The sequence below is a fragment of the Ursus maritimus genome, unplaced genomic scaffold (genome assembly GCF_017311325.1).
Source record: "Ursus maritimus isolate PB19 unplaced genomic scaffold, ASM1731132v1 scaffold_6, whole genome shotgun sequence".
Lineage (NCBI taxonomy): Eukaryota > Metazoa > Chordata > Mammalia > Carnivora > Ursidae > Ursus > Ursus maritimus.
Genome location: NW_024426774.1, coordinates 26,017,788 through 26,034,996, shown reverse-complemented (window position 1 = coordinate 26,034,996; position 17,209 = coordinate 26,017,788). Strand labels below are relative to the sequence as shown.

General features: G+C 42.2%; 1 protein-coding gene across 4 annotated transcripts in view; it reads right to left on the bottom strand.

The window, feature by feature from the left end:
- The window catches only part of LTBP1 (latent transforming growth factor beta binding protein 1), a 228,609-nt gene that overhangs the window by 163,034 nt on the left and 48,366 nt on the right, over positions 1-17,209 (bottom strand). For all 4 annotated transcript variants that reach the window (XM_008700245.2, XM_008700246.2, XM_008700247.2 and 1 more), the window contains exon 4: positions 1,495-1,597. In XM_008700245.2, the coding sequence (XP_008698467.2) occupies positions 1,495-1,597 (103 nt within the window). The remainder of the gene's footprint in view (positions 1-1,494; positions 1,598-17,209) is intronic.

Here is a 17,209-nt window from a genome sequence, read left to right as displayed (position 1 = left end):
AAAAAAAAAAAAAAACAGAAGCAGTATCAACAAAATAAATGAAATTTTAGGCATGATGTGTTTTAATAAGCAGTTCTCAATTGCCTTCTTAGTAACTTTTGGGTTACATGTTAGAAAACGTAAGTTTCAGAGATGAGGAGGTCCAAATGATAGGCAATGAGACAATTATTGACGAAAAAATTACTATGATAGCAGAACAATAGTACATAAAACAAAGCTATGGAGCAGTGATTTCAAGATGGCAGATTCTAGATTAAACAGAGGTGTGAAAGACAATTGAGAATAACAAATCATAGGTGCTTCAGAAGAATAAATAAAAATTATCTAATTGAAGCAAATGAGAAATTCCTTGCAACACAAAGTGTAAAATCCTACTATACAAATCTTCAGTTATATAAGCAAAGGAAGATGACTGAGGAAAATATCACTTGCTTTCTTGGGAAAATGTGATATGTAAGTATTAAAAAAAAAAGTTACCTCTGGTTTCCTAAAAAATCTCTATTAGGAATCAGCCAGAGTTAATGTTACATTCAAAAACTAAAAATATTAACTATAATTGGGGAAATAGTAACAGAGAGTCACAAATCTGGATTTACTCAAATCATTAGGTTCTAAAAACCAGAATTTATAGACTAACCGGAACATATGGGTATCAATATAGATTAAAGTCACTGAGAACTGTGATGGTATCAAAAAGTGGTGACTGGGGCACCTGGGTGGCTCAGTCAGTTAAGAGTCCGAATCTTGGTTTCAGCAGAGGTCATGATCTCAGGGTCCTGGGATCCAGCCCCATGCTCAGTAGGGAGTCTGCTTCTCTCTCTCTCTCTCCCGCTCTCCCTCTGCCTGTGCCCCTCCCCCCACATGTGTGGGCAAGTGCATACACACACTCTCTCTCTCCCTCAAATAAATAAACCTTTAAAAAAAATAAAGAATAAAAATGGTGACTAAGAAGAGAAGGGAAAAATACTGTATCCTAGTGACTGTAGATTTATCTTTTAGAGATCAGCAACGAATCATTTCTCCATTTTAGCCTTTTTTTTTTTTCAGTGAAATCTGAAAACTTACAGTATAACAAACCTCTATTGTGGCTATTAATAAAAATTTCATTCAAGGAATTTAACCTAAGAAATAACAGCTTCACTAACTTTTTATCAGTTTCTGAAACATTTACAATTTTTTTAAGACCTCTTATCTTCTCTTCACCTCAAGGAAAAAAGAGCCTACTTTAGCGTACTGCCCTCTTAAAAACGCTTTTTAAAAATAAGTAATCCAACTGGAGAAGGCAGCTGAGAACTGCTTGTTAAAACACGGAATCGACAGGAAATCTTTCTGAGACCTGCAGCAAGGTTTCTGGAAATGCAAATTTTACCACTATGTTCTAGAATTCAGTCAGCATTCTTTGAAAGTTTAATGCTATCTCACCATTACAAGTGTCATGGTAAGGAAACAGATATGCCACATTAACATGCGAAGGAATGATGAAACGTCACTTACATGGCTTCTTGGGGCATTTCTGGCATTTATTAAAGCCCCAGGAGGTACCCACAGTTCCACAGCAGTCCTCCTGCTTTGAAAGGCCTGGGAGCGCCTTGCCACACTGCAGCGATGAGATGGGAAAAATGAAGGTTAACTGAGTGCAAGATGACCAGCCCTAGAGCATGCTGTGTTTCCCAGTCACATTATAAAACAGTTCCCTTGTTATTGACACAATTAGAGAGGGGGGAAAAACCCTCAAACTTTGAAACAAAACGCCAGAACAGAATCAACAGGACGCTAATGAACAGGCATATTTCTAAGAGCTTCTTGGCATTTTTAGAGTCTTAAGAAAATCTGTCACTGCTCAGGGCACTTCATAAAACATACGTTTCCAATGCCCCCTTCCCCGCCGCTTTCTTTTCCTTAAGAAGAATCTCAACTCAAAAGTTCAACACAAACTTTTAAAATTTAGTGTAACTGTCTGCTGGCAGCTCTGTTGTGGGTCAAGAGGGAACACAGCTATAAGGGTGTGGTGCAGGTGTGTCAACCTTGAGAATGTGGCACAGGTCCCATCTACAAAAGGCTTTGGTCTTCCTATAACCACCAAAGCCTTGACAGGAACAGGACAAGAGAGGATAGTACAACAAATGATCACTGGCTGTGCCAGATCAGCTTTGGCAGAGACGAAAGCTCCAGACAGCCAAGGGGGGTCAGCCGAGTTAGGAAGGTGCTGGCAGGTTTAAGCAAAGGCTAGCTGGCAGAAGAGCGGGGCTTACAGCTGTCAAATATAAAGACCCATCTCCTCTCCTGGTAAATCACAGGAGGTCTCGAGAGGCTGGCAGGCAGGGGCCTGACATCAGGCCAACCCAATGGGGTCAGAAAAGGCCTAGCCAAAGAGATCCTACTCTGTGTACCCATCCCAAGGCCACTTGCGCAAGAAAGACCACAAGGCTCTCCATCGATACTCTGTAGGCTAAGCCCAGACCCCATAGCTGAGCTGTCACTCTGCCTTCCTCTGCCTCAACCTCTAAAAAGTCCTCCAAACAGTTTCCAGTGTCATCTTTCCAAAGACCAATCTGATGACATTATTCTATTGATCAAAAACCTGCAGTGACTCCCTAGGATGATCTCCGAGTTCCTCCCTACTCTGCCTCAGAGTATGTGACTTTCCCTCTGCCCCCCTCCACCTCTCTACATCTAGTCTTCAGGCACGCTAAAAGACTGTTTATTTTCTGAACGAGTATCTTTCCAAGAGCTGTCTCTTTCCTCTAGTATACCCTACACCCTTCCCTTTCCCTTTGCCTGGAGAAACTTTACCCTGTGAACTCCAGCTCTAAAGAGCTGTCACGAGGAAGCCTCCTGTCTCCTCAGCTTCAGTGAGCTCCTCCTTCCTCTTCACCCCACAGCACACTACACAGCTCCACTGCCTCCGCTATGCTTTTTAATTAAATGCAGATGTATCTTATGTATCTTTATATCCCAATACACAGCGCACATGCTCAATAAATTCTGAACGAAGGAAGGAGCAAACAATCCAAGGAACTAAGAAACAACCTAGCTGCGGTCCATCCAGACAAGGAGTGGCTCTGTGAAAACCAGGAAAAGGTAGCAAACGCACCCAGGCTAGTGAGCGCAACATGGTGGCAGAGTCTGGGCAGGAGGTGACCCTTAGAAGGGCAGGGGACACCAGGCACCTGGTAGGCCACCAGATCCAGACAGGCAACATTCTGACGGAGGCTCTGAGTGACTACAGGTTTGAAATTGTAAAACAAAGCCAGGGAAGGCCCGGCACAGTTAATGAAGGTCTACCCTAGTTCTGAAATCCTTAGGTTTTTGCAGTTTTTAGTGATATCAACAAGATGTTGTGTGCTCTCGAAGACAGTAAATGATGGGGGCTGAGGGGGGAAGGGCAGGGAGACGGGGAGGAAAGGGAACACACCAACAAATGAGAACCTGGCAGAAGAAAAGCATACAGTGGCTGGATTCAGGTTGTTCCCAGACTCCTTGGGCTCAGTCACAGAAGGCTTACGTCTGAAATATGAAGCAGGAAGAAGGAGGAGGGAACTGTGCTACAGGCCCAAGACGGGAAACCAGTGATGATGCTGAGAACACAGATGTCCATCTCCACAGTGGCATTCTACTGCCGGGGTGCCTCCTGATTATTTCCGGTTTTATCAGGATACCAGGGTACCTCAGATGTCGATCACTCTTGTACCAGACTCTTCAGGTTCTTCTCTTCATCAGGCAAAACTTTCAACACTTGCTGACTTTATATGCTCAAAATTTTAGTAGCAGTTAAAATCCAATTTTCACCTCAGATTCCTAGAATGTTTTATTTGGTAGGGTAAAAATAAATCATCTCTCTCTACCAGGCCTCAGAAAAGGTACAAAGTTTTCATTACAGGATTCGGGCTGCTTTATCCCATGGCTTTGTTTTTGCAGGTCCAAGGCCAAGAGCAGCACAAACCATCCAAATCGATTAAATAAATGACGGTGTAGGTGGTACCATGAAACTGTGTGTTCTTCTCAAAATTGAGCCTGCACAAGATAATAATAGGCTGCAAGGGATGAAGTCAGGCTTATAACAAGGCACAGAGTCTCACACATGCCCCCTGAGGTAGTTAATTATGAAGAGGCTTCCATGTGAGCCAGAAAAGGCCTGAGAGATCTTTGTGGCCACAGGCAGGGCTCTCCCACAAGAGACTACACCTACCACCATGAGGTCTTACTTGGATGTAGGATGTAGGCAGAGGGAAAAGAAGGTGGAAGAAGATCTTCTCTCTTCCACACTAAAGGTCACATTAGACAGAATCACGAAGAATAGGAGGAGTTAGCATTCAGAACGCCCTTCTCTCCGAGTAGTGGATTCTGCTTCTTCATGAGACACCATCACAAGGACACAAGACTGGCTCGGCCTAACTGCATCTTTATGCCCAGATTGAGGTGATTTTTGACAAGTTAAAAACACAAATGGAATTTCTATGTGACTCATTCACCACATCTTCAGAGAAAGCCTATCTCTCATTTCAAGGCATCTCTTTTGTATAAGCAATCCAGAAGAAATGTGCTCAAAAATTTACAACCAATATTGAGTTCTCTCAAGCCAGAAAGAAAAATCTACCCTGTCAAATGAGCATTGTGCTGGAGCGCCTCAAAAAGCTCACCCACCCTCAGGCTGCACACCGGGGACACTGTCACTCCACACGTCCATGCTAGGGTTCGGCAAACGCATGACCCACCTAGAGCGGCAAGCAGAACAGTGTTGGTTCTGATAACCAGGTCCTGTGAGTGTCAAGCGAAGAAAGGAGAAGAGACTGAGTGTGACCAAGATGGCAGAGTTCAGAAATGTTAAACAAGCTGGTTGCGCGAAGCCAGGTGCATGATGAAGGCATGAGCAGGACTAAAGGCCACAATCACAGGAAGAGAGGATTTAGGTCATCCAGCAGGAAACCTTTTCAATAGTGAATGCTCCTCAGCGATGGAAGATGCTGACATCTTCACTGGGAGCGGAAGCTGGAGGACCACCTGGCAGGAATGTTCAGGCTACAAAGAAGGTGACTTCTATGGTTTCTGCCAGGTCTGGGGTTCTGTGTTCAATACCTACTGATAGGTCACATTACTTTTAGAAAACGCAAATTACTAGACACCAGAGCCAACCTGAAAAACTTCTGTTGCTCTCACGCCTGCGTTCAGGACTGTGTCTGGAGAGATGCACTCCTAACCATCTTTTTTAAAGTCTTCCTTCCTTCCTCACATCAATCTCTCCAGAGATGCTCACCCCAGGCTCAGCTTCCTCCTACAGGACTTATGTAAACTAGACAGAGAAGAGAAAAACAAATAGAGCTACTCCCAGCCCCAATTCACCAGTGCACTGGCCATGATTCTTAGAAAACCGAGTGCAAGAAAATAATTCAGCGACCTTTCCTCCCTCCCTGTGTCAGCACTATGCCTCAGAAGGTAAAGCTATTCAAGAATTGTTCCAATTGCTCCACGAATAGCTGTGTTTTACCTTTTACAACACAAAATTATCACACACGATGGCGCAAAAACCTTTAATTTTTATATAGTAGTTATTAAGAATACACAGACTGTGGGATAATGTACTTTTCTAAATCTTGACCTAGTTGAGAAAACTTCAGACTTCAACCTCAGTTTTGAGGTCCTACTATGGCACTTTCCTGATACTCAAAGTTAAGCTGTGATTGCAGTTGTTTTTAGATCTCCCTGTAAATACATGAGCAGGAATGATATCTCACAACTTACCATTTGGCAACCAAGGCCCATCATCTTTGTCAATTAAAAACTCACTGGAGATACTTCAGACATGAATAGTGATTTGAGGAGGTTGTGATAAGTCTTGGGGCATGGCTTCATAAGATTTAATTTTCATGCCTTAAAATTACTAGTACCTACAGTATCCTCATTCTAAGAGTGTTTGCTGTGTTGTGCCAGGTTCTGGGGAAGGAAGATCCAGTAGTGAGTAAAAGAAGAGGGTGCTGGATCGAAATTAGCAAACCTGGCTCTCAATCTCCACTCTCTCTCATGGGCAGTGAGATGTTAACCAGACTATCTGGGCTCTCTGTTCTAATAATGGGACAATGGGACAATAGTCCCAACAGCAAAGGATTGTGGTGAGATTAAATAAGGTGTGCCTGAGAAGGGCTGCCCTCTCCCTTCAGTCCCTGTGCAGGGACTGGAAAAAAGTGACCCTTAAGATGTGTTCTGCATCAGGACACAGCATTCAGTAAACAGAGCATGGGCTGGACCCCCGCCTACCCTCTCAGCTGGTGTTCTGTGTTGAGCACAACCTATAAAATGTTCAAGTGCTGGCCATCTGTTAGCTTCCTAGCATACATTTTTTAAAACGGTTCAGATATTTCACTAGTAAAAGGGCCACTCGACGGAGATGGCCGCCATGTCAAGGACCTACTATTTCGTTTTCCTATTTAAGACATTTAAAAATGACAATATCAAAATACTTTTAGGAATTATCCTTATCACACATACAGAACTCGTTTTACTTTGTGATCAGGAACCATTCTACAATGAAGCATAAAATACTGAGTTTAAATAAAGAACTTCTTCCCAAAGAGAATAAGGCACTGGAGCCAAAGAAACAAATACAACTTAAATTGTTAAAGTGATACAGATTTTTTAAATGCACTAAAGTAAAACATGAAAGAACAGAGAAGGCTGACTCACTGCAACTCTTGCGAGAGTATGCAGGACTGTGTTTAGGCAAGAGCTGAAACAAGGCAGTGACTCAACCGCTGGACTGGAGAGACAGATTCCAAAGAGATGGAGCAGCTCTAGCTAAGCCCAAGATTGACCACCAACTGGGAGAGGACCCGGGGCAGGTGGGTGGGAGGGGAAGGGCAGAGGAAGGCAGGCCAAAGACAGAGGAATGGAGAGAGTGGGTGGGGAAAGTCAGAGAATGAGGTAGAGCTAAGCCATGGAGAATTTCCCAAATTTGGGGTTCAGTTTGTGGTCAGGTACCAAAATTAATCAGGAGATAGCTCCTTTTCCCAGAGCAAGAAGTTTTGGGTTGTTTCCAGTGAAATATTTGGCATCTTTGAAGTAATGGTAAATATAGAAATATTGATAAAGAGGAGGAGAAAGAGGAGGAAAAAATGGTTTTTATGTAAGTATAGTTTTCTACATCTGATACTTCCCCTCAAGAGTAAAAAAGAATTATCAGCATAGAATGTATCATTCATGGGGAGGTGGGGGGAGAAAGAAAGACATTTAAGGTCAACATGAACAGCTATCAGAGGACCCAAAAAATCAAAATTGGATAATTATTAAGAGCCCATTAGCAATACTTCTCCTCAAGGAAAGAGCACAAGGGAAGTTTTATTTTTTTTAAAGATTTTATTTATTTATTTGAGAGAGAGCGAGAAGAGCAGGGTGAGGGGCAGAGGGAGAAGCTGACTCCCCGCCGAGCAGGGAGCCGATGTGGGGCTCGATCCTGGGACTCCAGGATCATGACCTGAGCCAAAGGCAGACGCTCAACCAATTGAGCCACCTAGGTGCCCCACAAGGGAGTTTTTAAGTTCAGCACAAAACGAGCCCTTTCCCCCAACAAATGCTATGCCCCACAAAGCACACACCCAGGCATCTCCGTGTCCATTAGAACTGGTGCTCTCTGAAGGTGCAACTGACCTTTCCACATAGTCACAGTCCCTGTGGACCAAATGAGAAGTAGCGTAAAGATGGCCCGTAACAGAGTAAATAGTAAGAGCATAGCATTTGAGGTTGGACCAACACGGGCTGGTGTTGGTTGACTTGACCAATTACCACATATATTATTACCATGGGCAAAACTCTCAACCTCTCACCGCCTATATCTTCCTCTATAAAACATAACTAAAAATGCCCATTTTCACAGAACTCTCAAGAGGACAGAGACAATACATATGAGACAGTTAGACGGCCAGCATGCAGTAGGCTCTCAATGTTAGATCCCTTTCTCCAGGCCCCTCACCTAGAAACCAGGTTTGATTTAACAAAGGACTAAGTAACCTAACAATTATTCAGTATACAATGTCCCGGATTCAATTTATCAAGAAAAAAGATGTAAAAATAATTCAGATATGGAGATACGAAAAGAAAAAGAAGATATTACAATTTTGCGAAAAATGTTCAAGTTTTCACAAAAGTGCTCTGGCTAATGAAAAATGCTCAGGGGCGCCTGGGTGGCACAGCGGTTAAGCGTCTGCCTTCAGCTCAGGGCGTGATCCCGGCGTTATGGGATCGAGCCCCACATCAGGCTCCTCCGCTATGAGCCTGCTTCTTCCTCTCCCACTCCCCCTGCTTGTGTTCCCTCTCTCGCTGGCTGTCTCTATCTCTGTCGAATAAATAAAATAAAATCTTTAAAAAAGAAAAGAAAAGAAAAGAAAAGAAAAATGCTCAGAGAATAAATGTTGTGGAAGACTTCTAATTGTATGGATTTCATTTTCATTCTCCTCAAGAAATACAACATGATATCACTGAATTACCATAATTCAACCAGTTAGTATCAATGTTCAAGCAGCAAATTTCACTTTGGGGACATCCAGATCCTTTTGGTCATCCACCATGTCTTGGGTCAAAAGACCAAGTCCATGAAGCCAAAAGAGAGGAGCCCACTCTGCACCTCTTGCCCACAAGCACCCATGGCTTAGTCATAAAACACTGCAGAATGTAGAACTCCCTAAAACAGGTCCTAGAAAATATATCCATCCTTCTAGGTTCAGCTAGTGTTATAGACTGAATGTGTGCCTCATCCCCCAAATCCCTATGTTGAAGCCTTGAGCTCTAATGTGATGGCATAGGGAGGTGGGGCATTTGGGAAGTAATTAGGTTTATTTTTTTTTCCATATTCACATAACTTTTATTACAGTATATTGTTATAATTGTTCTATTATTATTGTTAACCTCTTACTATGCCTAATTTATTATTTTTTTCAAATTGTTATTTAAATTCTAGTTAGTTAACGTATAGTGTAATATTGGTTTCAGGAGTAGAATTTAGTGACTCATTACCTACATATAACATCCAGTGCTCATTATAACAAGTGCCCTCCTTAATATCCATCATCCATTGAGACCATCCCCAGCCCACCTCCCCTCTAGCAATCCTCATATGTTCTCTATAGGGGAAGTAATTAGGTTTAGATGAAGTCAGGAGAGTGGAGCTGCCATGATGGGATTAGTGTCCTTATAAGGAGGAGAATAAAGACCAGAGCACAAATTCCCTTTCTCTCTACCACGTGAGCACATCAAGAAGGTGGGTGTCTGGACACTAGGAAAAGAGCCCCACCAGGAACTGAATCTGTGAGCACCTCGATCTCAGACTTCCAGTCTCCCCAACTGTAAGAAAGAAAGTTTTGGTTGTTTAAGCTACCCAGACTATGGTATTTTGTTATGGCCGCCTGAGCCAATTTGTACAGATAGCAATGGTTTCTTGTGACTACTCCACATCCAAAAGAGATGGCCTAAGAGCCAGGACAGAATAGTACAAAGAACACTGGAGTAGGAACCACAAACCCTCAGTTCTAGTTCTCACCAACCGCAAAACTGATACAAGACGTGAAGCAAACTAATTCACTTCTCTGCACTTAAGCTTCCCCAACAATAAATTTTAAGTATAGACTAACTGCTAATACTCGGATGATTTTATAAAGGTTCCAGTGCAGAGGAAGAGAATAACCAGGGAGCTATGATTGGAATGGTTTGCCATGTCAGGGAAATCCTACGAAGGTCAGTGTTCCTTAAATGTCCCCTGCCTGCCAGACTGACACAGGACATTCCATGACGCCGCACGTTTTCCAGTCCTAACATCACACCCTGGCGTATATCAGTGTGATCAGTGATAATCAGGATGGATTTCCTCTTCTTGACCCTACCTCATGCTTACTCCTTTCCTGCTAGCCAGTACTCACAAAAAAAGGCACCTCAGTCTTCCTGAACATAGACTCGGCTCTTAAATGGCTATTTTCTAGATTATAGTAATTATAATGAATTGCATGATGATTATCAAGAGGCCAAGTATTAGAAATTATTCAAGATAGTCATGGAGATGCAGACTTTGCATATCTTGAGCTGTGACCCATTATAAAGTCACATGATGCTTGATCAACCCACACTGCATGGGTGTCCCGTACATTATTTCACCTGTGCAGTTGAGATGTTCATCTCCACCCAGGGCTAGAAAATCTTATTCTAACGTTCTGGCACAAAACTGAGGTTTTCTGGCAAACAGAAGTTATACCCTCAGTACTCTAAATTTGGTTGAGGAATGTGAATCCCTTTTTTGGAAATCCTGGACTTCTTTTCCTAAGAACCAGAATGAGGTCCCTTATGGGGAAAGTTCTAACTGTATATAATGGAGTGGATTCATCCAAACTTCTGTCACAGCTCTTCTTTATTCCTATCATCAATCTTTTTCACTATGATATAAACACATCTCCACTCCAGCAAAATGACTCCTGCCCATCTTCTGAGCAAAACGAAGTTCCTGTAGCCTCTGGACCAACTGTGGCCGCAAACTAAACTGGAAAACCTCAGGAGAGCTCTTCAGTGTCCATGCACTAGAACATTAAATATGTTTATTTCTATGTGCCAGTAAGAAAGAGGGTCCAAATATCTAAGCCTATCATTAATGCAAGTAGAGCAACATATTTGATCAACTTGTCCTTTATGTTGTCATAAAGGAGAATATTGTACGATGGAGCACTGGCGGGGTAACAGGCATTGTCTCATAAGAAGAGGAAAATGCTTAAATACTTCCAGATTTTCTAAAAGAACTTGTAAAAAATTTGCTTTGGCTTGAGCAGAACATTCTTTATAGGCAAGGTTTTTTTTTTTTTTTTAATCCACCCAGCTTTCTTTTATTAGAGTAATTAAAACAATGTTAGGCATTTGGGGTATCTGATACAACCATAATCCTCTGATATTTCAGGCTATTGATTTTACAAAATATCTACTGTGACTAGGGCATTAACTGCTGGAAATCTATCCACATTGATTTCTGACAGTGTATTTGTTTAAAGCCTGCTGAAGCCAAACCATGGGCTTCAAGGAATTCCAGACAACTACTTTAGTTTATGAAACGGTATTTTAAAAGTTACACGAAGGCAAAAATGGTTTTAAAAAGTAACATACAAAGGGGAAAAAAATTCTTAAGCATGAAACTTCTGATTCTGCTTGACATCTTTTGTAAAGAAACAAATTTGGGCTATTCTCTCTATCTCTACAATGATTTAAGCATTTCAACAGTTGTGCTATATGTATCTTGCTATTCTTCCATTGTGAAAAGAATAAGTATTGTCATGATTATGTTCTGACATCATAATTCCCTTAGCCAGTCCTTGCAGCAAAACAACACAGATCACATCATAAATCCTAGCACTTGATGGTGAGAACATGAAATTTATTCAAAGTTCCATTACCAAGGATGTGACTAAAAAGACAGGCGCGTGTTGAGGAGGAAATAAAGATGGGCATAGAGGCATGGTTGTTATTACCATGACAACCGGATCACTCCCAAAATGATGAACATAAAGGCCTCTTTTCCCCAATGCTTCCTTCTACAACTGTATTGAGGGAAATTTTCTGTATTTAGCTCCAAAGCTTCTCAGGTTCATTTTTGTCTAAGTAGAGATACTGCAAGGAACAAAACACATTTGGGCCTCTTACCACTGTGTAAATTTTAACACGTGCTTCATCTGGTTACGCTCTCAGGTTTTCTGTGCCTTATCCAAGGACACAGAACTCAAAACTAATAATTACCTGTGGTTTGGTTGCAAATAGTGTAGAAAAACTGAATGCCACAAATCATATTAATAGGTTTCTTTAGTTCCCTGGGAGCAGGAAACCAGGTCTGTCTTGACCACACTCCGCTGCTTGTGGCGGGAACATTCACTGCTCACCAAAGAACCACTTGTCCCAGCTTCCCCGCATATGCCTGCTTCCTAACTACTATCTGTCAGCTCAGACTACTATTAACAAAATAGCATAGACCGTGGTGGGGTAGGGGGGGCTTAAATAACAGACGTCCATTTTCTCACAGCTCTGCAGGCTTAAACTAAGAGAATGGTCAGTTCTGGTGAGGTCTTTCTTCCGGGCTTCTAGGAGGCTGCCATCTTGCTGTGTCCACATATGGCCGAGAGCAGGAGTTCTCGGACACTAATTCTGTCATCTCAAGGCTCCACCCTTACAATCTCATTTAATCTTAATTACCTCCTTATTGACTCCATTTCCAAATAAAGTCAACATTAGAGGTTGAGATTTCAACATATGTTTTGGGAGGGCCACAACTGAGTCCATAGCCCTGACAGGCAGGGCCAAGTGACTCATTCTGAACAAGGGTTGTGGGAAAAGGAGCGTTCCTTGCAGCACCTCTTTCTCCCCATTGTAGGAATTAAGGAGGCCACATATTCCAGAAAGCACAGCATTAACGTGGTGGATGGAAGCCCGTCAGCCTGACATTCAGAGATCTAGCACAGAGCTCTCTGCAAGATGAAGGCTTTTGTCATGTTAATTTATGACGACAACACAACCTAGCTGAACCAAATAATGTATTTACTGACTATTCCTCTGCGCCAAGCACTGAGCTCAATGCCTAAATGGCCCTGCCTGCACAAGAAGCACAGCCTTGTGGGGAAAAGAGGATCAAAAACAACAATTTTAAGATAATTACATTCAAAATGGTCTGATTGGATTCCAAATGCAGTAAGAGTTCAGGGAGGAGAGAGTAAATGTTGGCTGAAGGATTGGAAGGCTTTTTGGAGGAGCCAACGCTGGAGAGGAGGCTCTCAGGTCAGGCTGGATTTGGGAGATCATCGTAGGTCTTGATGTATTTGATGTTTGTGCAGTTTGCTCTGTCCACAGATCCTGTGCTTATGTAACTTATCGGCGGCATGTAAGATCACGGTGGAAAAGAAGAAAGATGTCAAAATTATCACAATCAGAAGACTGCAGGGCTGAAAGAGGCCGTGGTAGTCTTCTCAGCCAAAGTTATTTGAAAAAAACTGAGAGCCAAAGATATGGTGAGTTTACAAAAATGGAGAAAGATCCATGACCATGGAAACACCAACAGATGTGGCCCCCACTTCTGAGCCTCAGGTTTCACATTAGTAAATGGGAGACAAAAATACCAACTTTCGGGGTGCCTGGGTGGCACAGCGGTTAAGCGTCTGCCTTCGGCTCAGGGCGTGATCCCGGTGTTATGGGATCGAGCCCCACATGAGGCTCCTCCGCTATGAGCCTGCTTCTTCCTCTCCTACTCCCCCTGCTTGTGTTCCCTCTCTTGCTGGCTGTCTCTATCTCTGTCAAATAAATAAATAAAATCTTTAAAAAAAAATACCAACTTTCCCTTGTGTTTTAAAGGTCAAGTAAGGTCATAAATGTCAACGTTCTCTATCAGCTATCAATTTTATACAAACGCATGGTCTTAATAGATGCCTGCCCCTAAGCCACAGAATGTTCATACCATTTTCTTAACAACTCCATTAAAGCCTGCACATTCTAAACCAGACCTCTTCAAAGTGTCATCTTGAAAGCATTGCTGTCTTTGTTCAAAATATTTAGAGCTCCTCTGTCTGGATTTCAGAATTCTCTTCAGAAGACATACTATTTTAAGTATCCTCAATGGTGCAAATCCTTGCTTGCTGGAGGCTGAATTGACCACTGGAAGCCTTCGATCCATTGAGACTATAGCAAATGAGTGAGCTGCAGAAGATCAAAGACAGACTAATTTTCTCACGCAGCTCATAAATCGATTCTGAAACATTTGCTTCAAACTAGATATTGCAAGTCTATTTGCACAACAGCATCACTACGATAAAGACACAGTCTCATAAACAAAGACCTCAAGGAGACAGAATATTCTATCTTATATATAAATTCTCTGATATATGCATAGGAGACAACAGGAGGAAAAAAATGGAAGGATGAGAAAGAAAAAGAAACTTGTACTATCATCGTTGTGGGAGAAGGGGCACGGCAGCGCAGGAGAGTCATTCTGTCATCTCTCAACACAGGGCAATGTTGCTTTTCTCTCCACAAATTTATGGGTTAGATTCCAGAGGACTGGGGTTTATTTTGATTTTTTTTTAAAGTAAACCAGATGATACCACTTTGTTTTAGCAAATCTCAATTCTAAGGGATCACGTAGACAAAGCCAAGAAACAACAACAGACCCTAGAACCAGCTGCGACTCTTTAAACATTTTTGTAATGTAGACTTCAAATCAACCAGCAACTCAAGCCTTGGTCCCTTAAAACTACTTTCAATGGACTCAGAATTGTCATTGTCAAACGTCATGACCACAATTTCGTGCCACGTTGCCAGTATCAGAAGTGACCTAACACGTTTCCACTCTCAACTGCCCCATAACTCATTTCAATGCCTGTTGCTCAGCAAACATGGGAGTCTAATTATTAATAGGTGTATTATTTTAGTGAGCCCTAGAGGTATAAAACATGGAAATTTGATATTCCAGGTCATGATAAAGGCATTTTCATTGCCTATAAAATGAAAACCATCTGAGAGCAGGGGCTTGAGGAGGACCCAGGAAGCATAAACGTGTCTATGAAACAGGTCAGGGGGCGTGAACACTCAAAGCAGACACTCGCAGGCGCCCCAGAAGACACTGGCCTGGGTGAAGACCGGTATTAGGCAGTAGGAAGGGTAATGTCTGGGTCATCGTTCATTCTCTGAAGGACTCCACTTCAGTTCTAAGAATCTATATTTTGATTATCCTAATGTCTCAATCCCACATTCAATCCAAGTCAAACTAGCAGTTCTCCGTGCCACTGGCACAAGCCCAGTGACCTGCAAACATGCTCCCTTTCATGCAGCTCTTTCTCCCTTTGGATCTTATCCCTGTCTTTACTGATCTTTTCAACTCAAAGGAAGAGGGGCCCTGTGCAAAGGAGGTCTGGCAGAGGCTGCTGGAATAAGACCAGCCATGCTGGAGCACTCCAGGCCCCCATCACTGACATGTGTGGGACACATTCAGTGATACCTCTGCTGTTGACACAGGTAAGGTTTGGCAAGGGTGGCCATTTTAGAGCCAGACTCACTAACACTCAATTAAATATTTCTTAGATTATGCCAAAGGAGTATTTAAGTGCGACCCTGAAGAAAAACCCAGATGTCATAGGAAGTGCCTGGTCTTATTGACTTATTCCATCTGAAGGAGGCCAAACTTCAGTAAATGCAATCAGCACACCCCAGTGGGGCTCTCTGCTCACAGAGAAGGCAGATGTCTGGTAGCCCTGGCTCAGCTTTTCCTAGCCACTGCCTGGCAGCACGCCTGCAAGAAGATGAAGGCCAAGTTCACCTGGGACAGCTCTGCCCCTCAAAGCGTGTGGCTGGGGAAATGGGGAAGGGGGGGGTGAGGGCCACATGCACACCTGTACCCACTGCGGACCCGGGCCGGCAGGCTCCGTTCCCCTTCCCACGAGAGGCCAAAGTCTTTGGTAAAATGTCTTACAGTTATTCCTTCTTTAGAAGTCTCAGCTACTTCTGCCACGTGTGGACTCAGTTTAGGGAAACAACCAATGTGAAAGTGTTACCATGATTCTGGCGTCATCCCCGTCAGAATACCCTCAACTAGCTGTTTCATCTTCGCTTAATGCCTCGTTCCAACAATGTGCTAACGGTCATGGCAGAGGCGACTCTGTGGAAACTCAAGGACAGATTTCTAAGCAGAACTTAATGTCCCAGCCCTCTTAATTGAGCACTAAATTCATTTTCCATCACTGAGAAGAGATTTTCAAAGTTTGCAGCCTGTCTCTATATGTACATCGGTAACAATCCACATGGGTATCTATCCATCCATCTGTATTTTCTTCTGCCACATGGGACTGACAGGCCTGGCATCTGTTTCCCTACTCTTTCATTGGCTTCTGTGTGGTAGAAACCAAAAAATATTTTTCTTCAAAGTCCTGTCACAGAAGAACTGAGACTTTTATAAAAAGTACTTTAGGCCATAATTAGGATAGTTTCCACTTTGATGAGCTCACACTTTCCTGTTAATTTCTACATGATGCTTACTTAAAAAAAATTTTTTTTTAAACAAAAGTTAAGTGCATCTGTTTGACCCTTCAAAAATTGTGTGTGTGTGTGTGTGTGTGTGTGTGTGTGTGTGTGTGTGTCTTACTACTAAGGCTTAGAGACTGGGGATGTTACTGAATTTATCTGCCAAAATAGACATATCTTCAACTATATCCAATTATTTCTCCAAAGGTCCATTCTGTTTCCATTTTTCCTGTCTAAAGAGACCAGTTACAACAACTTCTGGAACCTCTGAGAGGATCCCCCCAAATAGTTCTTGGGTTGCTTTAACTCAGTTTTGCCCCAGTTCTTAATATTTGTATGAGCAGGAATTAAAGGAAAGACAGGCTTTTCCAATAATTTCAGGATTTCACAGCAAGTACTGCTCTGTTCTCTTCTTCCTAATCCACATAAGGATTATTTTTTTTCTACAGAACAAGCGTTAGAGAATTTAATCTTAGAGTTTGTTTCTTATGGGTTTTTTTTTTTTAACTTATGGACATTTTATAGTTGCGAACTACAAAAGTGGGTTTGCATGTTGTTTGATCACCTTTATCTGTGCTAAGGCACTGTACTAAAAATATCTTTTCTGTTTACACCTACTTCAGGTTTTCCAGTATTTCTGTTCTTAGTTAACTCAGGTGTTTATATGTGGAATTTTCTGCTCTTTTGGCATTTGCAATAGGAAGGTCTTGAAGCACTTGAATTTTTTGTCTCGTTTTGTAATGTCTGTGTCTAATTAAGGGGCATGTTCCCGTGTTTAACAAAGAGCACATGATTGCACAACTGGGCAATGGAAGACCCAAGCATGGACGCTGGACCCTGAGCCCTACATCATGATTCTAAACACTTCTCAGACAAGGTCTTTTCATACCATCTGGCATCATTAGGTCACTGCAAATGTTTGTTTCCAGCAACTGGGCAACAAATAAAACACACTTAAAACAACCAAAAACTCAAACGCCAAGTAAGTTTCTAATTTAGGTCACTGTTAAGAGAACCAATTTAAAACAAAGGAAACCCTTGTAAAATGGAAAAGGTACACATATTCAAGGTCCCTGTGATGCAAAAAGAAATTGGAGCGGTATTTTCTGAAATTTGGCCTTTCCTTAGAGATGAAAACTAGCAAGGTAATGCTCAAGTTTTAAGCTTTTGAAATAACATGAGATTTTCCTAAAAGTAGTCAGTA